The sequence below is a fragment of the Propithecus coquereli genome, unplaced genomic scaffold (assembly GCF_000956105.1).
Source record: "Propithecus coquereli isolate 6110/MARCELLA unplaced genomic scaffold, Pcoq_1.0 Scaffold50, whole genome shotgun sequence".
Classification (NCBI taxonomy): domain Eukaryota; kingdom Metazoa; phylum Chordata; class Mammalia; order Primates; family Indriidae; genus Propithecus; species Propithecus coquereli.
Genome location: NW_012150841.1, coordinates 6,071,870 through 6,093,834, shown reverse-complemented (window position 1 = coordinate 6,093,834; position 21,965 = coordinate 6,071,870). Strand labels below are relative to the sequence as shown.

General features: G+C 44.0%; 1 protein-coding gene across 1 annotated transcript in view; it reads left to right on the top strand.

The window, feature by feature from the left end:
* The window catches only part of PCYT1B (phosphate cytidylyltransferase 1, choline, beta), a 75,698-nt gene extending 54,663 nt beyond the window's left edge, over window positions 1-21,035 (top strand). The window contains exons 6-8 of the mRNA XM_012656348.1: window positions 6,622-6,764; window positions 10,006-10,194; window positions 20,360-21,035. Of these exons, the coding sequence (XP_012511802.1) occupies window positions 6,622-6,764; window positions 10,006-10,194; window positions 20,360-20,572 (545 nt within the window). The 3' untranslated portion in view covers window positions 20,573-21,035. The remainder of the gene's footprint in view (window positions 1-6,621; window positions 6,765-10,005; window positions 10,195-20,359) is intronic.
* The last annotated feature ends 930 nt before the right edge of the window (window positions 21,036-21,965 follow it).

Genomic DNA, 21,965 nt, shown 5'->3' with positions numbered 1-21,965 from the left:
AAAAAAGGAATGGATAAACATTTTAATGACTTGGCTTGTTGTCTGCTATTTTACTATCTACCATGCATCTCGTCTATAGGCACTGTAGGTGCATCTATGCATACCTTTCTACGTATATTAAGTACAGATTCTCCAGTGAGTTACTATATGCTTAGGGATTTCAAGAAGTCTAATGTACCTCACATTATACTAGAGCTTTCCCCATTGTTGACACCTGCCATCAGAGCCATCTTCCCCACTCCTGGGGACCACTGGAACTCTGCCCAGCTTGCTCCCACCCTTCTCCACTGTCAGCCTGCTGCTGCTAGAGCCTTTTCCTGGTGCTCATGGACCTTCAAACTCTTAAGGTAGGACGGGCTCCTCAGTGTCACTAACCCAGGCTCCTACTCTTTCCTTGGCATCATTGCCAGCTCCTGGTAGAACCGATGCTTCTGTATCTCCCGTGATGGGGAGCGCCCTGCCTCCCAAGGCAGCCCATTTCATCGCTGGATGGTTTTGACTGTCCATGGTTTGACTGTTCATGGTTAACCCATGAATCCCCTGAGTGCATTCACAAGCAACGAATTGTCTGAGGGAAAATAGGATACAAATATGAATCAGACACAGCCCTTACCCTTGAGAGAGAGCAGAGACAGACATAAATAACGTGCCAAAATACGATAAGCCTGTGGTAGGAGATACACAGCAGGCTGGGAGGTGTGTCCAAAGGTGGGACCGTATGAAGGAACACAGCATACCTAGAGAAAATGCAAATGTTAATGTAGTGTAGGGTGTGTAGAGGTGAAGGTAGGGATGGAGACTGGCAGGGCGGGTTGGTTTTGACTTAACTTTTCTTTGTAACGTGGAGCCAGACACCGCTCTGAGGCAGGCATGATCAGGTGCCTTGTGCAGGAAGGAGCAACTGGGTCACGGGGGTGGTTTCTGTAACTGAACTTAATTAGGAGCCCCCATTTCCACAGCTGACAGAAAAAAACACGCTTGACATTTGAAGTAATTCAGACTCTTCTAGGTTTGTACTCAGAGTGTGTAAAGTTTTTGCTTTTGTTTCCTGGGGTGATCTAAGTTTCTGGAGCCTATATGTTGGCCTGGCATGGGACAGGGATCTCACTCTTGCTAACCTTTAGTTACAGGGTATCAAGACCCGCTCAGCCATCAGCCCTGCCTGGCGGACCCCTCTCACAGTCTCTACCACTCAAGTCACCTCCTCCACCTGTTCCCCAGCCACCCTCTGCTTTGGCCTGTCCTGGCCACAGCCTCAGCTGTAGGATTCCCTTTCCTGTGCCACAGGTGTGCCACCCAGCAGTCATGCTGATCTTAAATCTCAGCTGCCTTCCATGTTCCTCTAGAAAGTCCCCAAGAAATTTTAGAATGTCCTCCATAATCTACTGGCGGGCCAAGGAAACTGGGCAGTGGGAGGAAGCCATGTCAGGCCCCGCCTGATCTGCCCACCAGGAGGAATGCTCTCCTGAGACCTCCCTGTGTTGACCTCTGTGAGATGATTTCTTCCCAAAGTTCCTGGCACTAAACAAGGTGTTGGCCCTCCCTGCTCTGGGATTTCTAAAGGGGTCTCTTTCTTCCCTGCCCCTGCCCCTGCCCTTGGGATTTGAACCTGAGTGAGAGAACCTGCTCTTGTTCTCTCACTTCTGCTGCTTGCTTCCTGATCCCTCTCTGGGCTCCTTCCCTCAACCCAAGGAGGAGCTTTTCTTCTTCCTGGAGGCCAAAAAACTGCCCCTTGGTTCATTCCACGCCTTCCCACTGTAGGGCTTTCAGTGAAGCAGTCTGTACCCTGAGTCTGCCCAGCCTCTGGTTCTTAATAATTCAAGCGACACTTCTGGGATTTAGAACACCCTTTTTATATTCCTCAAAGCCTGGCCCTTCCCGGTGAAATCCTTGCCTTTCATAACTCTTCTTTTTCAAACAAGCCTTAAAAGCAGCTCGTCTTAGAAGTCAAAGGCTGAACATGTTCTTCTGTATTCTCGGCTTCATCGACCTCCCCCGTGAAGTGATGGAGGTCTCAGTACTAGTGGGAACAGGGCCTTAGGAGAGACATGCCCTCTAGAAGTGAAAACAGCATTGAATGATAGTTCAGAAACTTATTGTGTTACATGGAATGTACTTATTCTCTCCAATGGTGTTTTCGTTGGTTCACACCCCTCGGGGGCAAGCCCGGGAAGCTCCATTCCACCCCTAGCAGGGCTGGTGGTCAGCACCGAACCATCCTCTCACAGGGGCTCCCTCAGAGGTCAGGAGCATTGGATAAGAGTGGGACACCTGACGTTGTCAAGTCTCAATATTTTTTTTAGGAGTTCTAAGAAAGGAAACCCCATACACTTCAGACTTGGAAGGCTGCTGAAGAACACAGTGCAGGGGGAGGGGGAGAAGAAACTGGCTAATGCCTCAGTTACATCAAGATGGATATGGCATGGGGTGATTAATACCTTTTTAAGTCTTTGTAAGATCTGAGCTGGGAACCACCCGCTCCTTTCCTAAAATTGCCATAAGGACCTGGTATACACTAGTGCTTGTCAAACAAATGTGCCTACAGATTGTCCGTGGAATCTTGTGAAAATTCAGATTCAGATTCAGTAATTCTGGTGGGGCCTGAGAGTCCCATTCCTAATGAGCTCCCAGGTTGTTAGATGCTGCAAGTCCGTAGACCTCACATAGAGCAGGGATTCTGGTCCAGCTGAGTTACCTCCAGGGTTAATTAAAACAGTGTTTCCTGGGGAGACAGTTCCTCAGCTACCTGGTAGTACAGGAACAAGCATTTGGTAGTGGTTTTCTTTCTGGGAGAGTGGCCTCCAGTGAGGTAAGAATAAGTTGCATTCCTGATTTTAGGGAGCAAAATGTCAAGTTCCAATTGTTTAGGTGTAGGAACAGGTCCAACGTTTTCCAGCAATCCAGTATGCCTATTATCGAATAAGAAAGTGACTCCCACAGTTAGTGACTTAAAAGAGCCACTTAATTTGCTCATGATTTGGTGGGGCAGGATTTTAGCAGGGGCTTGGCTGGGTGGTTTTTGTTTGGCGTCTCTCAAACAGTTGAAGTCAGATGTTGGTGGGGGCTGCAATCATCTGAAAGTTCAACTGGGATGGGACACCCAGATGGTACACTTACGTGGCTGGCCTTGGATGCTGGCTGTCATCAAGGAACTCAGTTTTGGTTGTCACTGGGGCACTTAGACATGGCCTGTTCATGTTGCTTGGGCCTCTCACAGCATGGCAGCTGAGAGGGAGTATCCAGAGAGCAAGCAACCTTGAAAGAAGCCACAAGGCTTCTTCTGACCTAGTCTTGGAAGTCACACTGGGTCACTTATGTGACATTCTATTTGGTCCAAGTAAGTCAATGAGGCCAGCCCAGATTCAAGAGGAAGGGAATTATGGCCATCTTTAATCCACCACAATTCTCTGTCCAAATTGAATAGTCAGGTGATATTTTACTTGCCCTGGGAACACAGGCATAAGCCTACGTGTGACTTTTCATATGCACAAGGACTCTTCATTATGATCCATTCATCTGCTCTGCTGATTCCTCATCAGGAGAGAGAGTCACAGTAAAGCTCTCTTCGGGGCCCAGGTAAAGAAGGCCAGAGTTCACTGTGGAAGAAGGATGCTCAGAAATGGCCTGAGCATCCACATTTGGCTTTACACTCTAATCGTGGTTTATTTTGAAAGTAAAAAATCACATTAAATGAAACCAGCGATATCAAGGGCATGAATTAAGCTTTACAACACTCTGCTCTGCTTGTTAGAACAACATGTCAAAATCCTCTAGCAAAGTGGTATGAAAAGATGGAGCTTAAATTAAATAGACTGTAAGGTCCACATTACTCATCACCATTCTAATATTGCCTACTACTATTGAAAGTTTCCTTCATTAACATGTGCTTTGCAGCTTCTTAAAATAGCTCCATAACCAAACGCTGCAATTCTAAAAAGCATGATAAAAAAGGTTCTCTGATGATGTTCATTACTGAATATTTTTAGCAGAGCAATAATTAGGATTTGGAGGAAGCTGGGTACCTCATTATGTCAACAGAGGGCTTGGCTTTTTTCAGAGACCTACCTCCCAACCAGCCAAAGCAAATCTCTCCCCAAGCCCAAATCTACTTTCAGTTACTCAAAGACACTCAAAACACTCACCTCTGGCTTTAAAGAAAGGGAGAGCTCATGTCACTAATGTCTAAATGACTTGCTAAAATCCATTAGTAGCTAGAGGATTGTCTTAATATTTCAGCAGTAGGGGTGTGGGTAAAATATCTGTCTGCTGAAAGATGAAATGGATTTCTCACCATGAAGCTCCCCACGGCTCCTACCAAGGTGGGGATGTCATCCGAGGCCTCCCAGCTTGGGACTGTTCAGGGTTCCCTCACCCACCAGGGCCCCCTGCACAGCTGGCTTAGCCTGGGTGCTATTTATGTCCATGTGTTTAGATGTTTGCACCTTCTGCCTTCCATTGGGTTTTCTGTGTTAAGGTCTGCCCTCCTAGAAAGTGATAAAAAGAAGTATTTGGCCTAGTGGCAAATCGCAACTCTGTCCTCTGAGCCACAGAGTGTTAGAAACAGGATGCTTTGTCTCTAACAGCAGCAGCGCCACCCTGCTGCTGGTACTGTGAATTTCTAGATGATATCAAAAGTAAGCTCCAAAAGGACACTCTAGTTGGGGCTGCAAGACAGAAACATTCAGAGAGAACTGGATTTGGAAGGGCACTTAAAGATCAGTATTCATCTAGTCATTCATTCAACAAATATTCCCATAGTGTCTGTTTGTCACTGGTGCGGAGAATGTAGAAAAGAACAAGAAAGGTGTGTTCCCTTCCCTCCTGTGGCTTATAGTCAGGTGGGGAAGGCCGTTATTGGACAAGTTATTTTAGAAAGATCTTGCAGTATTTGAAGGAAAAGGAAGTGGCCCATGGGAGGGAATAACAACAGGAAGACCTACTCTTGGGGTTGAGAGATTTCCTCGAGGAAGTGACACTAAAGCTGAAACCCAATGGATGACCAAGAGTTGCCAGGTAGAGACTGTGTCTGGGGCAGAGTGAGGGGAGGGGAGCCAGCAATTTCAGGACACCGAAGAAGTCCAGTGTGGCCAAGATCATGCGAGCTGCTGCAGAACCAAGTTAAGGATTTGACGGTAAGTCCAGAGGACAGCAGAAAGCTACTGAAGGGTTTTGAGCAGCCTCTGACTTGCACTGGGTAAGAACATTCTGTGGATCTTGCTCTGTGGGTTGAGACAGACAAAATGACGTCATTAGAGACTGGTATTTAGGCTCTTGCTGTGATCTCTGAACAAGCTGGTATTGGTTTGGTTTAGGATAGAGGATGGAGAAAAGTGGGTGAATTAGGGGAATATGTAAGAAGTAGATTGGGAACTTGATTGGATATGGAGAGTGAGGGAGCGGTAAATGACACAGGGGAGTCCCGGGTCATCTTGTCCAGCCACCTCTTTTTCAGCTGAGGAGACTAAGGTTAAGTAACTTGCCTTCAGACGGTTTGACTGATTTGCCCGAGTCTGAAAACTGAGAGCCCAGTGCCCTTGTCCCCAGGCCCTGCCTATTATGCCATCACACGCCCGATATCTGATTGAGTGGCCCTAATAATATTAGGTAGAAAGATCTCAGTGGCCAATAACATGTCATTTCAGTTGACAACAGAACAGTGAGAATAAACCCTATTCTTGTCGTTGTTAATATTTGTGACTTCTTTATTTATAGTCCTGTATCGGGTGGTACGCACAAATATATCTTTGACGACTTTGAGGAAGTGCTATTAGAACTTGGCATCCTCTGTGGTTGTTTATTTTTACTCAGTCTCACATATTCCAGTTGAAAGGGCCTTTGAGCGGTGAAACTACCGTGCAGAGTAGAGAAAGATAAAATCATCTAGCACCTCCATGGGCATGTCTTTAGATCAGAGACAGCAAAAGTAGTACACTTCTTCTTCTTTTCCTTCAGTATAATGTGATGTAGACTTCCCTGGGGAAGAAGAGAAGTTGCCGTGATCTAATTCATTGACTCAGTTGTTATTCTTCATTCACTCACTCACTCATGCATTCAATTTGCATTTATCGAGCACCTTCCGTGTGCTAGACACAGGAGCACTGAGCTGGGTGCTGGGGTTGCAAAGACAATTAAGGCATCATCTGTACTTTCAAAATGTTCACTTTCTACATGGAGGTGGATATTAAAAATACGTTTGTTCATGGTAGACAAGTTATGTCCTAAATGTTGTGCATCCTGCCTGGTGATGTCAGAAAAGACTTCCCAGAGGTGTAACCTTGAATCTGGACCTTGCAGGATGAGGAGGCACTCTGCAGTCGATGTGGGCAGGGACAGGGTCTCCAGGGCAGAAAGAAAGGGCTCAGCATGGGCAAACACCAGGAGCCCGGCATGTGCATGGTGCATCCTGGGAACAGGTCCTGGATGCTGAACACACAGTGTTTATGGTAGGGGGGAAGTGTATAGAACTGAGGCTAGAAGAGTCAGCTGGAGCCAGATGTGAAGGCCTCACTGGCACACCCAGGAGCTCCAACTTTGTCCTGGAAAGGAGGGCCATTAAAGGAAATGGGTCAACCAAGGCGATCTTAATTTTTCCTTTTTATCTCCTCTTTCCTACTTGAACAGGGATGTTTATTCCAACACAGAGAACAGAAGGCATCTCAACATCAGACATCATCACCAGAATTGTCCGTGACTATGATGTTTATGCTAGGCGCAACCTCCAGAGAGGGTACACAGCCAAGGAACTGAATGTCAGCTTTATAAATGTAAGTGTGCCACCATACACCCCCTGAAGACAACCATGTCACACCACTACGACCACCACTGCTGCTGTTTATTGAGTGCTTACTATGTTCTATGTAGTGTTCTTAATGCTGTGCATTTATTGTCTCATTTAATCCACATAACATCCCAATGATGTATTATTATCCCCATTCTACAGAGGAGTAAACCAATGTCCAAAGGGGTAACATAAGTTAACCAAAGAACACAGGTAATGAGCTTCACATTTTATAAAGAAGCTTCCTCACTTCCCTCTCCATGCCCCAACCTCCCTCTTCAGAGTTTTCAGACTTGGTTGAAGGGTTTCTGGGACATCTGCCCCTTGTGAAAGGCAAGACTTTTCTTCTGCTCAGAGGATAGGAAGGAGAGCAGAGACAATGAAAAGCTAAACCCAGAGAAAACATTTTTGTCTTCATGTTTTAAAAATTTCATTTTATTAAGGCCTTACAGATGTGCATTAGAAACCTTTACAGTCTTTTTTTTTATGGTCCAAAGAAATTACAGCTGCTTAAATAAAGTCTAAAGTCTTTGGCTTCCTTCTGTAGTTCTACTATATTGTTCCCACAGAGCTGCTGTTAGTTTAATAATAGAGCAATTGTTAAAACAATCTTTAAAACAAGCAAAACAAGCTGTTAAAAAGCAAAGAGGGCAGCCCAGTTGCTGGAGGTGATGTTAGTGATTCCAGACAACTGTACTTGCCTGGCCTATGAGGAGCTGACATTTTTTATTCAAACAAGAACCCTCCAAACATACAGAATTCCACTCCCCTAAAACAGATACTGTATTTTCAAAGGGTGATTTGTCTATAAAACTAGATACTTAAAAATTATCTATAGCCATAATTGTCCAGCAGCTCGTGCAATTGATCATTGGTACCTTCAAAATAGGAGGGGGGTCATTAATTGTAAATCAGTGACTATTAATTGTCCTCACGAGGCAGGGAGTGTTGGAAATGCAGGCTCTGTGGCTTCATACAAGCTGGGTAACAAAATGGAAAATGTCGGGTTCGAGTGGCACCAGAACAAGTGGCTGAACATAATTCAGTCAAAGTGATTATTTGGTATCTTATAGAGAATAAAGCCCTGGTTATTTCAATAAATTAAACTGTCTGTTCTTTTAAATTGAATTCAGTCAACCATCCAAGCATGTCAAGCCATTTCCAAAAGCTATTGCTCGCTCTCTTTAGATAAGCCACTTAGCTCAAGGAACCGTGCAGACAGTGCTGATACGCTCGCTGCCTGCCTGTGACCACAAACCCGGCCGCAGCTCAGAGATGGAATCGAATGTGTTGGATGGGCGTGTAGATGAATCACGGAACCTCAGAGGTGTCAGGGTCCTGATGGGGGTCAGTCACCCAGTCCAAGTTCCTCAATTTAGAGATGAGGAAAGCTGAGCCCAGAGAGGGGACCTGGCCAAGGTCCATCAGATGAGGGAGAGGTGCAGGCAGCTGCAGCCTCCTGGGCTCATGACTCCCAGGCCAGTGCCCATCCGACTATTCCGTGCTGCCGTGAGAGCTGTATGTAGTAACTATTTCCAGTGCAGAATGAACTGGGGAAAAGAATGCTATACGACAACACCTAACAAGAGCTCATGTGCCCATCTAAGTTTTTACTTGGATTATCTCATTTAATCCTTATAATGAGCCTATGAGGGTGGGTATAATGACTATATCTAACATAGAGATGAGGAAACAGAGGCCCAGAGAGGTTGAAGAACTCACCTAAGGTCATACGGTAAGTCGTGGAATACGGAGTGACTTCCCATAGCAAATATGTGTGTATATATAGCTCAGGGGCAGCACACATAGCTCACACCATACCCTGAGGCCGCAGTAAGGTTCGGAAGGTCTAAGTCAGGGAATCTTGACCCCGTTTTGCAATATTCCAGGTGTCTCAAAAAATTCCGAAATACAAAATGAACTTTAATCTCACATAGGAAAGGAGAATGATAAGCCTTATTTCCACTTTAGGAGAAAACATATGATTTCATGGGGGAAGGCCCTTTGTCTCATGTTATTTTCATAGTTTTGATACCACTCCCACCAGCTAACACAGGTAAATGCCTATGCCACTTTATACTAATGAAACAGCCAACACACATCAAGCATTTACTAAATGCCAGGTTTTGTGCCAAGCACTTTATGTGCATTATTTTTTGATTGTTTGTTTGTTTTTTGAGACAGGGTCTCACTCTGTCGTCCAGGCTGGAGTGCAGTGGCACAATCATAGCTCACTGCAGCCTGAAACTCGTGGGTTCAAGCCCTCCTCCCACCTCAGCCTCTTGAGTAGCTGGGACTACAGGCACATGCTACCCGCCTGGCAAATTTTTATATTTTTTTTAGAGATGGGGTCTTGCTATCTTGCTATGTTGCCCAGGCTGTTCTCGAACTCCTGTCAAGCGATCCTCCTACCTCAGCACCTAAAGTGCTGTGATTATGGACATAAGCCTGTGTGCATTTTCTTATCTAATTGTCACAGCAACCCTATGAGGTAGGGATAATGATTATCCCCATTTTACAGAAGAGGAAAGTGAGGTTTAGTGGTAACACATGACTCTCCCAACATACGATGGCTTCCAGGCATGGAGGTAGAGAGCATTGCTGCAGAAAAGCTGTAAGGAGAAAACAAATTCCAAGTCAAGAGAAGCTAGCAGAACAAAAGCTTTCTTTCTCACCAAGGAAACTGAGGCAATTCAATTAGCTTAGTAAAAAATATTACAGTGAAAATTTTAGTATAACACATGGGTTCTAAAACCCAGTCAATGGCCCACTTACTTCAAGCAATATCAGTTTTAACGATGTCCCAGTAAAACAGAGAACTCAGGCAGCCTCTGAATGGCCATTCCGCACACAATTCATGCTTTTGTTTATGTCCCAGCAGAATTGAGTGGAGATATTTGCCCAGTATCTACCCATAATAAAAGACAACTATGTAGTTTTTATTCTTCTCTTATATAAGTGAATTCAACTCGGAGACATTTAAAAGCAAGAAAATATTAAAACCACTTGTACTTTCCTTTATATATCAAAATGGATTAATGACAAGTGACTTTTCTTACAAGAAATGTGCGTTCCCATCAACCTAGCCCTTGGGAAATGGCAACATCCAGACTCTTTAGGTGAGGACAAATGTAAGTTGAAATACCTGTGACCATTAGTGTGAATGACTGATTTCCCTCATGCTCTCTTGGGTAAATCTGTCTCTTTCTCTTATAAATTTTGACCAGGAGAAGAAGTACCGTTTCCAGAATCAGGTAGACAAGATGAAGGAAAAGGTCAAGAACGTGGAGGAAAGATCAAAGGAATTTGTGAACAGGGTGGAAGAAAAGAGTCACGATCTAATTCAAAAGTGGGAAGAGAAGTCGAGGGAATTCATTGGCAACTTTCTAGAACTGTTTGGGCCTGATGGAGCATGGGTATGTAATCATTTCACTTGGCCCTGCAATGATGGGTGTTTTCAGTTTCTCCTTCTTTTCATGGAGCCACTCAAGGGTGCCCCTTATCTCAGTCCACTATGTGGCCTCTGCTTTGGGCATGACTTCAAGTCCATGCCACTTCATTATTCTGCTTTACCCCTCAATATGGCACCCAATAGCACCTGAAGCCAGGTCTGGTCTCTGTTTCTATTTCTCGTCCAGAGCTTGGGAGCTATTTGGTAATTGAGTGTCTATTATTGCAGGAGTTGATTCCATAGCTCATCCCAGTCTCCCAGTTGGAGATGATGCAAAGTTTGGGAGTAAAGGTGAAGTGGGTCAGTGGCAGCACAGAGCTCATGTTGTAAGACAAGGCCAATGGGCTCTTGGACCAACCACTGACATTTATGTTTTGGGGAGGAGAATCCAAAGAAATGTAGATGCCTCAGTCAGCTTTTGTTGCCAGGAACCCTGTTTTTTCACCGGTTGGAAGTGAGAGAGAAGAGGTAAGACTTTGCCCTGCATTTATGCTCATCATGCCTCGATTTTCCCATTTTTCCATGGCAAGTGTTGGGATAAGGCGCAAAAGTCTTGGGGGACTAAGACCAGGATCTGAACCTTAAAACTGTGAGAGAAAATGTAGAGGGTCTCCTTGCCTAAATTCTGTCTACAACTCTGAATGATAACTATGGAAAGGGAAAGGAAAATTCTGGAAATTACCTTGTACTCTATTGGTATTTAATGGTCTTCCCAAGTAAATAACCAGTATTGCCAGAGGAGTTGATGAGGGTTCTATGAAAGAGATGTTTTTAAAGCTAATTTTCCCTTGAAAACAAAAAGAAATGATTCCACTTTATGTCCCTGATTTTGAAGTAGCCTAGACTTCCTATTATGATATGAGAAGTCTCTAACAAAATCTACTTTGACTTAATTATTTTATTGATGAGTTTTCACTGCTGCCTCTGTTTATTTGAGATCCTTCATGATAGGATTATTTAAAAGTAAAACACTCAATTAATAACAGAAAAAGAACAACATTTGGGAAGTTGAAAGAGATGCTTTGCATAAAGCGTAGTGACCTCTAAGTGATTATAGAGGTGGGTATTATAGGCCAACTATGACCTATCGGCTGAGTCTGAGAAAGGCGGAAGGTTTGCAAGGGCTGCATGAGCCCTCAGTGACTTCTAGAAAGAGCTGGCAAGAGTGGAGGAGCCAGGGGCTGGCCTCCTTTTCATTTTCCCCAGGCCTATTAAAATTTTCAGCTCAAATAATTTAATTCATGGGGCATTTATTAGTGTTCTTGTTATGCACGACACTATGGAAGAACACACAGGTAGACAAAGTGCAGACCCTGTTCTCGGGTCTCTATGACATAAAGTCTGAAATTTCTTATTTAATCTATTGTGTATTTTAATAGTTCACATTTTCATAACTAATTTTCAGGCTCTAAAGAAACAGCTAGTGGTTTTTAATGAAACTGTGTAGGTATTCATTTGCTTATAGGGATTCAGAAATGTGTCTCTGCTGAGAAGCCCTGGTATTGTATCCTGAGGGAGGTGGATGTTTTCTGCATCTGGAGTGAGCAAAGGCAGGGGAAAAATATAATTTCATAGAAACTTTATAGACCCTAGTGGTTTCAGGCTCCTAGTGAAGGCAAAATGGTAGCTGGAATTGTTCTTGGGAAGTCTGGTGACAGCGAGCCGAGGTGATTTTTAAGAAATGAAACCCAGTTTAGAGACTAGAGGTTTTTCCTTTTAAAACTTGCTATTAGTGTCAAAACTGTTATTAACATTAATTTACCGTATCAGGCAGACTTAGACATTACTTTTTTTCTGTTGACATTAAAAGTACAGGAATAGTTACAAGGATGTTAAACGCCAAGATAAGTAATTTGCTTTTCATGAATATGCTATTATTATAATAATTCTTTATTTGTGAATTTGGGCCTGGAACTCATTTCTTAAGATAGAGGATCTGCCTTACCAGCAAATACAGTACTGATACAAATAACCCAAACTTGGAAGGGCATAAAATAGAAGGATTTAAGGTACAAAATTTGGTATAACAAGATTGGTATGCAGTATACTATATAGCTTATAGTGGGCATTCCATAAACATTTCTGGATTGAATGAATGCATGTGTGAGGAAGACCTATTCACAGAACCTTCCAGCATCTGCGAAAGATATGGCAAGGATATATATAATCTCCCCATCCTTAGCCTTTTATTGCTTATGGTGCTGGATATTGGGGTTGATCACAACTTGGTGTTTGGTGGATCAAATTCAGTAGGCAGACTTGGTTTGCTTGGCCCTCAACAATGTTTTAAAATTTCTTTCAGGGAGGGCATGAACTCTCTTGTTTGCCATGGCCACATCATATCCCCCCCATCTCCCAACCTGAACCACACATTTATGCTGTCTACGTGGCCCCAGGGAATATTTGAATTTGAATATTATACTTTTGGTATAGCCTTTAAGTCTCCCCAAGTGACCTCATGTTTGATGGTAAGGACAGCGATATAAAATCTAAACCCTTACACTCCATCTCTGAGTAGAAAGTAGTGACGATCATGATCTAGAAGATGATGATGAAGATATTGTCTAGAAGTTGTGCAGCAGGTTGAATTCTTCTTTCAATGTCCTTTCACATCTATTCTACCCATTTTAACCACACAGGAAGGTAGTATTGTAGCCATTTTATAGATAAAGAAACAAAGGCCTAAAAAAATTATGAAACTTTCCCATGGTCTCATGGGAGTTTGGAGGTGCGGGGATGGGGCCTGGGGCCAGGCCTCTTTCTCCTGGCTAGCCCTGTATCCTTCACAATAGGATGTCCATGGGATACAGTCATTTTGCTTCACTCTCTTTTGCTCACAGCGTGGCAAAGTGGAGAAACTGAGGTCTACCAAACCCCTCTAAAGCCTTGTGACAAAGCCAGTTGCCAGAATGGCAGTTGAGGCCAGGCCATCTAGATTCAGGACAGGCCCTGTCAGCCCTCTCTCTACTCTACTGCTGTCTCTAGGTTTCCTCAGCAAGCAGAAAGCATGGTGTCTGTGGCTCTATTTATCTATTGGCATGTAACAAATTACCTCAAAACTTAGTGACTTAAAGCAATAAACATTTATTATCTCACACAGTTTCTAAGGATCAGGAATCAGCAAGCAGCTCAGCTGGCTGGTTCTAGCTCAGTGTCTCTCATGAAGTTGCAGTCAAGGTGTCAGCTGGAGCTGCAATCATTGGGGCTTCTATGCTTGCTCACGTGGCTTTTGACTGGGTACCTCAGTTCCTCACCACGTGGGCTTCTCCACAAGGCTGTCTGAGTGTCCTCACAACATGGCAGGTGGCTTTTTCCGGAATGAGTGACAGAGAAAGAAACAGTGACTAAGACAAAAGCTGCAGTCTTTTATAACCTAATATCAGAAGTGACATACCATCATTTCTACCATCTTCTGTTAGTCACACAAACCAACCTCACTACATTGTGGGAGGACACTACACAAGGATGTGAATAGCAGGAAGTTGGGACCACAGGGAGCCGTCTTGGAGGCTGCCTACCACAATGGTTTTTGAGAATCGGAAGCAAGCAATCTACTTTTCAATTGCTATTGTGAGAAAAGGGAGCAAACATGAGAAGCCATGTTGGCTTGCCAGCATAATTTTGCAGTCCCATTGACTCTGTTACAAAATGCAGCTCTCTCAAAGAATGCCTTAAAGATGATAAACAAGATAGAGCACACACCTCTCCACATCTCTTGCCTGAGGCACTATGCTCCTTAAAAAGATACATGACCTGGTTCTTGCCTTTTCTTACACATAAGATAATGTCTGCCAAGGTTAGCAATTATGCCCCTGCAGGCTGTAACCCGATTTACTCTTACACCCAAGCTTTGATGTAAATTTTTTTTTTTTTTTGCACATACTAAATCTCGCTGACTGTATAAAACCTGTAAACTAAAATGCTGTGTTGGAGTAGTCTGACAAAAACTCTCTAAAAGATTGTCCCAGGTTATAATCTTCAGGAAGACTTCTAAATAAAACTAACATTAACTCTTTAAAAGTCCTAATTTTTCTTTAGTTGACACTATAATAGATTATCTGTTCCACTTGTTCAGTCTAATTGGTGGATTATCAGAGCCTAAATTGTTATTTTGCAATCTTATCACTCTCCTTATTTAACTACTTTGCTGGGTTCTTCTGACTAGTCTTGACTCATACTCAGAAGGTAGACTGTAACCCAACCAGCGCTGCAAAGGGAAGCCTTCCCCATACAGCCTCAGTATTACCTTTCTTCAGAGGGTGTGTCTCTGAAAGACAGACCCACTATTTGAAGGGCTTTAAAGGTGCTTAATTTGAAAGCTTTGTTGCCATGTTGGAAGGTGGTGCTGTTCATCTCCAAAACGGCATGCAGTATTGAGGGTCAAGGAGCCTGGGTCAGGGGATGTTGGCTCAGTTCAGGGTTTGGTTTCACTTTCCTAGTGAAACTTTGTCACTTTGGTTTGAAATGTTTGAATTTCCAGAGCAGACGCGTCCTACTTAAACATTAACACCCCAACCACATATGCTGTTTTTTAAAACACTATTTTCGTTTTGAACAATTTCCTGCTGTATTCCTTCACTGACTCTGAAAACAGAGAATCATTTCCTATTTAAAATGATGTGGGTCTATTTTTTTTTCCATACAGAGACCCTTTCTTTGAGCACCAGGAGAAAATGACCTTAGGTCAGGTGTAAGTTTTTAGTTCATCTTAGACCAGGGAACTCCCTTCACCTCAGTCCAGTCTGATAGATCCCTGTGCCAACCAAGCAGGCATTTGCCATCTGATATACACGATTACCCTTTAAAAAAACCTGACTGTGTGTCCATTTTTTCGAGAAAACAGATTTATATAATGTGAGGTCCACTGATAATTCTTTTAAATTGTGGCAAATATATTCATAACACAAAGTTTGCCATTTTAACCATTTAAAGTGTACAGTTCATTGACATTAAGAGCAATCACATTGTTGTGTAACCATCACCACCATCCATATCCAGAACTTTTTCATCATCTTAAACAGAAACGGTATACCCGGAACAACAACTCCCTACCCCCTTCTCCCCCAGCCCCTGGCAACCACCATTTTGCTTTCTGTCTCTATGAATTTCACCATTCTAGGAAACTCATATAAATGGAATCATATAGTATTTGTCCTTTTGTGGCTAGCTTATTTCACTTCCCATGAGGTCTTCGAGGTTCATCCATGTCGTAGCATGTGTCAGAATTTCTTCCTTTTGAAGGCCAAATAATATTCCATTGTATGTATATGCCATATTTTGTTTATCCATTCTTCTGTTGATGGACATTTGGGTTGTTGTCACCTTTTGGCTATTGTGAATAATGCTGCTATGAACACTGGTGCTATGAACATATCTGTTCGAGTCCCTGCTTTCAATTCTTTTGGGTATATACTGAGAAGTGGAATTGCTGAATCATATGGTAATTCTATGTTTAATTTTTTTGAGGAACTGCCATACTGTTTTCCGCAGTGGCTGCACTATTTCCATTCCCACCAGCAATGTACAAGGGTTCCAATTTCTCCACATCCTTGCCAACACTTATTATATTCTGGGTTTTCTTTAAAATAACAGTCATCCTAATTGTAGGCACTGTTTTGATTTCGAGAAAAGAGCTACGAAATGCAATTTGTGGATCTAAATTAGATTTCCTACTTGAGACTTTTTGACAGTTGGTTTTTAAAACTTTATCTTTAAATAAAGACACAAGTAAAATGTGAATAAACACGAAAAGCTTCTTACTATGAAAGTGGCTAATGACTAGAGTGGTGGTTATGAACAGGGAGCCGTTTCCTAGCTGGGTGGCCTCGGGCAAGTTCCTTTGCCTCTCTAGGCCTCAGTCACAACATCTGTAAATGGGCGAAGCTGCCTCCTAGGGCTGTTGGGAGGATTAAATTGGTTCGTGCTTTAAAGTCCTCCGAATGGTGCCTGACACTCAGGCAAATGTCAGGCTCTGTGTAAGGTATAGTTGTTGTTGCTGTTTATCAGTTTGGCTAGAACTGAAGCATGGGCCCCTCTCTCTCCTTGAGTTTTGTCTTGCTTAGCAGAGGGCAAAAACAGATCATATTAGGATATTCTTTTTCATTTCTTTTTGACAGATATGCTAGCATATATCTGAAATACTGAAACCTTTAAAGGCATTTGTCAAGACATTTACTGCCTTACTAGATGTTAAGTACTTCTTAAAAGGGAAAACTTTGTAGGAGGGAAATAGAGAATTACTTTCATATGGACAGGACTATAAATGAGATTCTTTTCTTGGGGGAAAACTTTATAAATGGAAACCTCTTAATACAGTAAGAGACTGAATCTAAACACATTTTCTCTTTGAAAATGCCATGCCATGGTCATCGCTATTTATTATATTTCTAAAGTGCTTTTCTTCCCGGGAAGCTCATTATAAACTGTCTCCTGACCAGATGTAATTCAGCTGCTTTGCAGGGAAACTGCCCTTCAAAATGCACCAGAAGCAGATCAGAGAAGCTGCAAACCGAGGCCAGGAGTTGTTTTGCATGGATATTGCATTTTAGGAAGTGTGACACCATTGTTTATCATTAAGGATTCAAATTCTTTCATTCCCTCAGGCAGAATAGTCTCAGTTATGAGCTTGATTCAAAGTAGAGTAGACAAGTTGTAGATTTCTAAGAAAGTGGGCTTCTAATGGAAATGCTGACAATCCATGAACAGCAGGAGGGCTAATGGCTGCCACGAAAAATATACTTAAAGATTACAGTAATAAAAACACATATTTTAAAGTGCCTGCTAGAAGTTCAAGAATTTTTTTTAAAATATTGCTGTTAATAATAGGCCACGTAATCCTTTTGGCATTTGATTTTGTCTCATAAATGGGTGTAATCTAAGGTAATGCTGTTGTACTGCATGATTTTTTTCTGTTTGATTTGGAGGGGGAGGGGTTGGATGCTTTTGGCAGAATTATCAGTGCCCTTAGTGGAAGGTAAATGATTGGTGTATTTGTAGATGTCTGGAATTTTAAATCTGGAGAGGATCTTAGCGATCAGCAAGTCAGTCATCCCTTATATCTGCTAGAGGAAACTTAGGGCTCTAAAAAATAATGGGGCTGGAGCCCGGGGAGAATCGATGATGTGCCCATGGCCTTCATATTTTGTCACCTAAGTCATTATTGTAACACCTGCCATTCCACCTATCTCCTCGCTTGGGTTACCTGAGTTCTCTTTCTTTCTTCCTAATGTAATTTTTTATGATGATAAAAGTAATATATATTCATTAGAGAACTATTAGAAAGTAGAGAAGGGACTATTAATACAAATCCCTTGCAGTCTCATTGCACACAGCAGTCACTGTTCATATTTGGCGGTATCACCCCCCTCTGTTTTCTCTCTACGTGTGTATACATGCCTTCTACAAAATTGAGATCATGAAGAACATACTGTTCTCAAGTCATTCTGACTCTGCAATCAATCGCTCATGAGCATTTTCTCACATGATGAGATATTCTTTAAAAACTTGATTTCATCAGCTGCTTAGTATATTATCTTGGAGTTGTACAGCATTTCCCTAACCTATTTAGGAAGTTTGCAGTTTTATCTGTTATGACATTGCATTGAATATCCATACACACAATAAATATTTACTTACATCTCTGATTATCTCCTCAGGAAATAAAAGTTTTTATATCTATTGCCAAATTACCTGTCAGAAAGACGTTACTATTTTATCCTCCTGAGCCCGCACTAGCCATTACAAACTAAAAAAAAAAAAAAAAAAAAACTTTAGCAATCTGATATATTAAAAAGTATCTCATTTAAATCATTTGCATTTCTTTGATTACTAGTGATATTGAACTTTTTTATAGCTCATTCATAAATTTCTTGTGACTTGCCTATACATGCCATATGGACCTTTTTCTATTAAGGCGTTTACCTTCTTCTTTTGGATTTATAAGCTCTGTTTTTATACCAAGATCCATAATTTGTAGTTCAATGTTGCAAAAATTTTCCTGTATTTTTTTCATTTGCCTTTTATCTTAGTTTGTGGTATTTCTTGAGGTACAAAAGTTTTAAATTTTTATGTAGTCAAACATCAATCTTTTCCTTTATGGTTTCTTTCTTTGCTTTTATGCTCACACCCAAAGATATTTCTAAAACACAAGCCAGATCATACTCTTCCCTTGATTAAAATCTTCCCAGGGCTCTTGGGGAGGAAATCCAGTCACCTTCTGGTGCTCCACCCCAGACTATAGCCACCCCATGGGCACTTGAGGTTCTGGTTACGAATAAGCCATTTGGACTTAGTTCTCTGTTTAGCAGCCTCTGCTTGGAAAGCCCATTTTCCACCAGCCCCCATGGACCCACTCCCCATCTCTACCCACTTCTTCCTGTGCATTATCAAAGACCCAGCTCAGACATGGCCACCTCCTTTACCCCCATGGCCTTCTTCCCCTTCCTCCTGTGCAGCACCTGGTCCCCAGAGGGTCTCTGTAATGGCTTGTAAAATGAATAACCCAAATGACAAGCAGAGTCTAAAATGGCTAATAGGAGAATTGGCTCTCAGGGCCAGTTTAGAATCAAAAGATCGGACTGAGCTGCTGGGGGCTCAGGCTCAACCCCGGGCAGCACAGGCAGGTGCTCAGAAGTTGGTGGAACAGAGCGTGGCAGGGGCTGAGCAGCAGCAGAGGGCAGGGGGCAAGGTAGGCTGGCGGCACCAGGAAGCCTGGTGGGCAGTGTCAGGGAAGGGCTCAGTTCGGGAAGCATGAGGCAACAGTCACCTGAGGCCCCAGACTGGCAAACCGATCTTACCACCAAAACCCCCTCCCACCACACAGTCTTCCCCACACTGGCAAATGGCATTGCCACTTTCCAGATCCACTGGCCCCAGACTGGAGTCACTTGATTCCTTTTCCTCCCACACTCCACGTCCCATCTGTCAGCGAGTCTCGTTGGCTCTACCATCAAAATGCAGCCAGACCACATACTGAAGGCTTCCATTTTGATGCTAGTTTGGAAAAATCAAAACTGTCAGGACAGAAAACAGATCTGTTGCCAGTGGCCTGGGGGAGGGGTGACTCCAAAGGGTCACAAGGGAATTTGGGGGCTGGGTGGTGGTCACATAACTGCATGCATTTGTCAAAACTCGTAGAACTGTACACTAACAAGGGTGAGTTTATTATACCTTAATAAAAATATGGGGAGAAATATACTGGGAATCCAACCATTTCTCATCCTTATCACCCTGGGCCGGGTGACTCTTGGATTCTTATCATAGTGGGCTCGTAGCTGCTCTCCCAGCTCCTGCCCTCGCCTCCCTGCGGTCTGCTCCCAGCACGGTGGCCAGACTGGTTCTTTGGAAACAGAAAGCACATTGCCACTTCTTTGCTTAGAAGTCTCCAGAGGTTTCTCCTCTCCTCCGGGAAGACTGTTCGTCAAACAGCTCCCCGTTATGTCTCTGGCCTGATCTCCCCCAGTGTCTCCCGCTCTCCCCTCCCCGCCAGCTCACTCCCCTGCTGCCACGACAGCCTGCTTCTCCCCTCGGACATGACATGTCCCGTGGGTCCCCTGAGAGCTCCCTTCTCCGGCGGCTTCTGTCTGGAACGTGCTTTGCCCTCACGTCCCTTCCCGTGGTCCCTCCCTCATCTCTTTCAAGTCTCTCCATGAGGCCTTCCCTGAGCGCCCCACTTGCAGCTGCAGCCCCCACTGTCCCTACCCCACTTGCTCTCCTCTCCCGTCCTATATGTCCCACAGACCACAGTTCCATCTGCCACACCACATATTTCGTTTATTGTGATTCCTCCTCGTATCCATGAGGACGGGATTTTTGTTTTATTTTCTGCTACCCCTCCAGTGCCTAGGATATTGCTGTTTGCCTGGCAAACCGTAGGTAACTCAGTTACACTTTGTAGCTGGAAGGAAAGCAGGGCAGACGGGAAGGGTCCCGAGAACCAGAGGCAGTGAGGTAACCTTCTGCGTCGGCATCTGGCCACCCCTGGATTTCACTCGGCTCCTTCCCGTACGTGGTCTGTGTTTGTGGGCGCAGGTGTTTTGGGGTAGTGGCTGTCCTTCCTGCCTCTCCTTTCTGTTTGGCCGCCGCCTCGGATCGCTGAGTTAACAGATGCCTTCTCTCACATGTCTCTCTAGAAGCAGATGTTCCAGGAGAGGAGCAGCCGGATGCTGCAGGCCTTCTCCCCGAAGCAGAGCCCCGTGAGCAGCCCGACCAGGAGCCGGTCCCCTTCCCGCTCCCCGTCGCCCACTTTCTCATGGCTTCCTATCAAGACCTCACCCCCTTCCTCGCCCAAAGCTGCCTCAGCCTCCATCAGCAGCATGAGTGAGGGGGATGAGGACGAGAAGTAAAGGCTGCTGGCAGACAGAAGCCGCACCACGTGGGATGGGGAGGAGGGCGGGGTCACGGGCATGCCTGAGTGGTGTTGGAACGGTGACAGTCACAGCAGCTGCAGTTCAACAGGGAGACCCTGCACTCTGCTAAGGGAAGGTCTGGGGACCAGGTCTCCCTCAATCTCCACACAGCCCAGGGTTTGGGCTCAGTACGGAGGTTTCCAGCCAGACAACCTACACAAACCTTCTTAGCATCATCTAGAATCACTGTACTTTAACCTTGCTAAGGAAGGATGCAGAGTGCCCCACGGGGACTTGCACTGAGTGGAGTGTCTTCTGCTTTGGTCCTTACACCCGCCCCCACCAAGTAAACCACCTATGGACGCGGCTGTTCCCTCAACCTGCTACTTCTGGCTCCATAAGGGCCCTGCACGTTGCCTCGTATCACCCAAGCTCTGGCAGAATAAAGTTCTTTCCAATAGAATTGGCAAAGTGCTTCTGAAATAGTCGAGTTAAAGACAAATCCAACTTTCTCAGTTCAGCCACTGAGACCTGATGTTGCAACACATCAACTCTTTCTAGTTCCAGGAATGTGGCTCCTAGGCAGCCTTGCTTTTAGGCCAGTTATAAAAGGTCATCTAGTGTGACCCTTAACTTTTTACTCAAAGGACAGTTTTGTCATGGAGAGCTCCACATAAGTACTAACATGCTCCTGGTTGTGCTTTCTTATCATTGGTTTGACGTCACCGTTTTCCAGAAATTACCTTAATCCATGGGAACTGCAACAGAGAAAAGCATCCTAGATACAAACAAACAAAAAAGAGGAGCTGCTTTGCTTTGGCTCCACGTTTAGCAGATGATAAATGTCTCCTTAAAGGATGCTAATATGGAATGGCTTTTCCCATTTCTGACCGGTTAACAGTTTCATAGACCTCGAGTAACCGTTTGATGTACCAAACACATAGTATACCGATAGGGGGTGCTACCTGCACGTGCTTCCTGTTCTATGTCTGCTCAAAATACGCCATCCCAGGGTGTATGCCATATGCAATGTGAATATATGCTGGTGGCATTTTGCAATATACTCCCTCTGCTCTCCACCCTAATCCCCCTCTGAAATCCTTGGTCTAAAGAACCATCTGGTTCCCTTGTGACTTGGGCGCTTTGTCAAAAGCTCATCCCAGATTCCTGTAGAAATGTTTTGTCCCAACCAGGAAATTAGCCTGCTGTTCTCATGGCCTCCTATAAGATTTTAGGGTACAGGGGGGCTCTGAAGAGTTTTACAGAGAACAGTGGGCTCAGGTATGATCTCAGCATCTGGATGGTCTAGGTAGTACTGTAGTTCTCTCTGGCCCTGGGTTTGCCAAATGGGATGGAGACTAAGCATTCCTGCTGAGCTATCTGAGGTTAC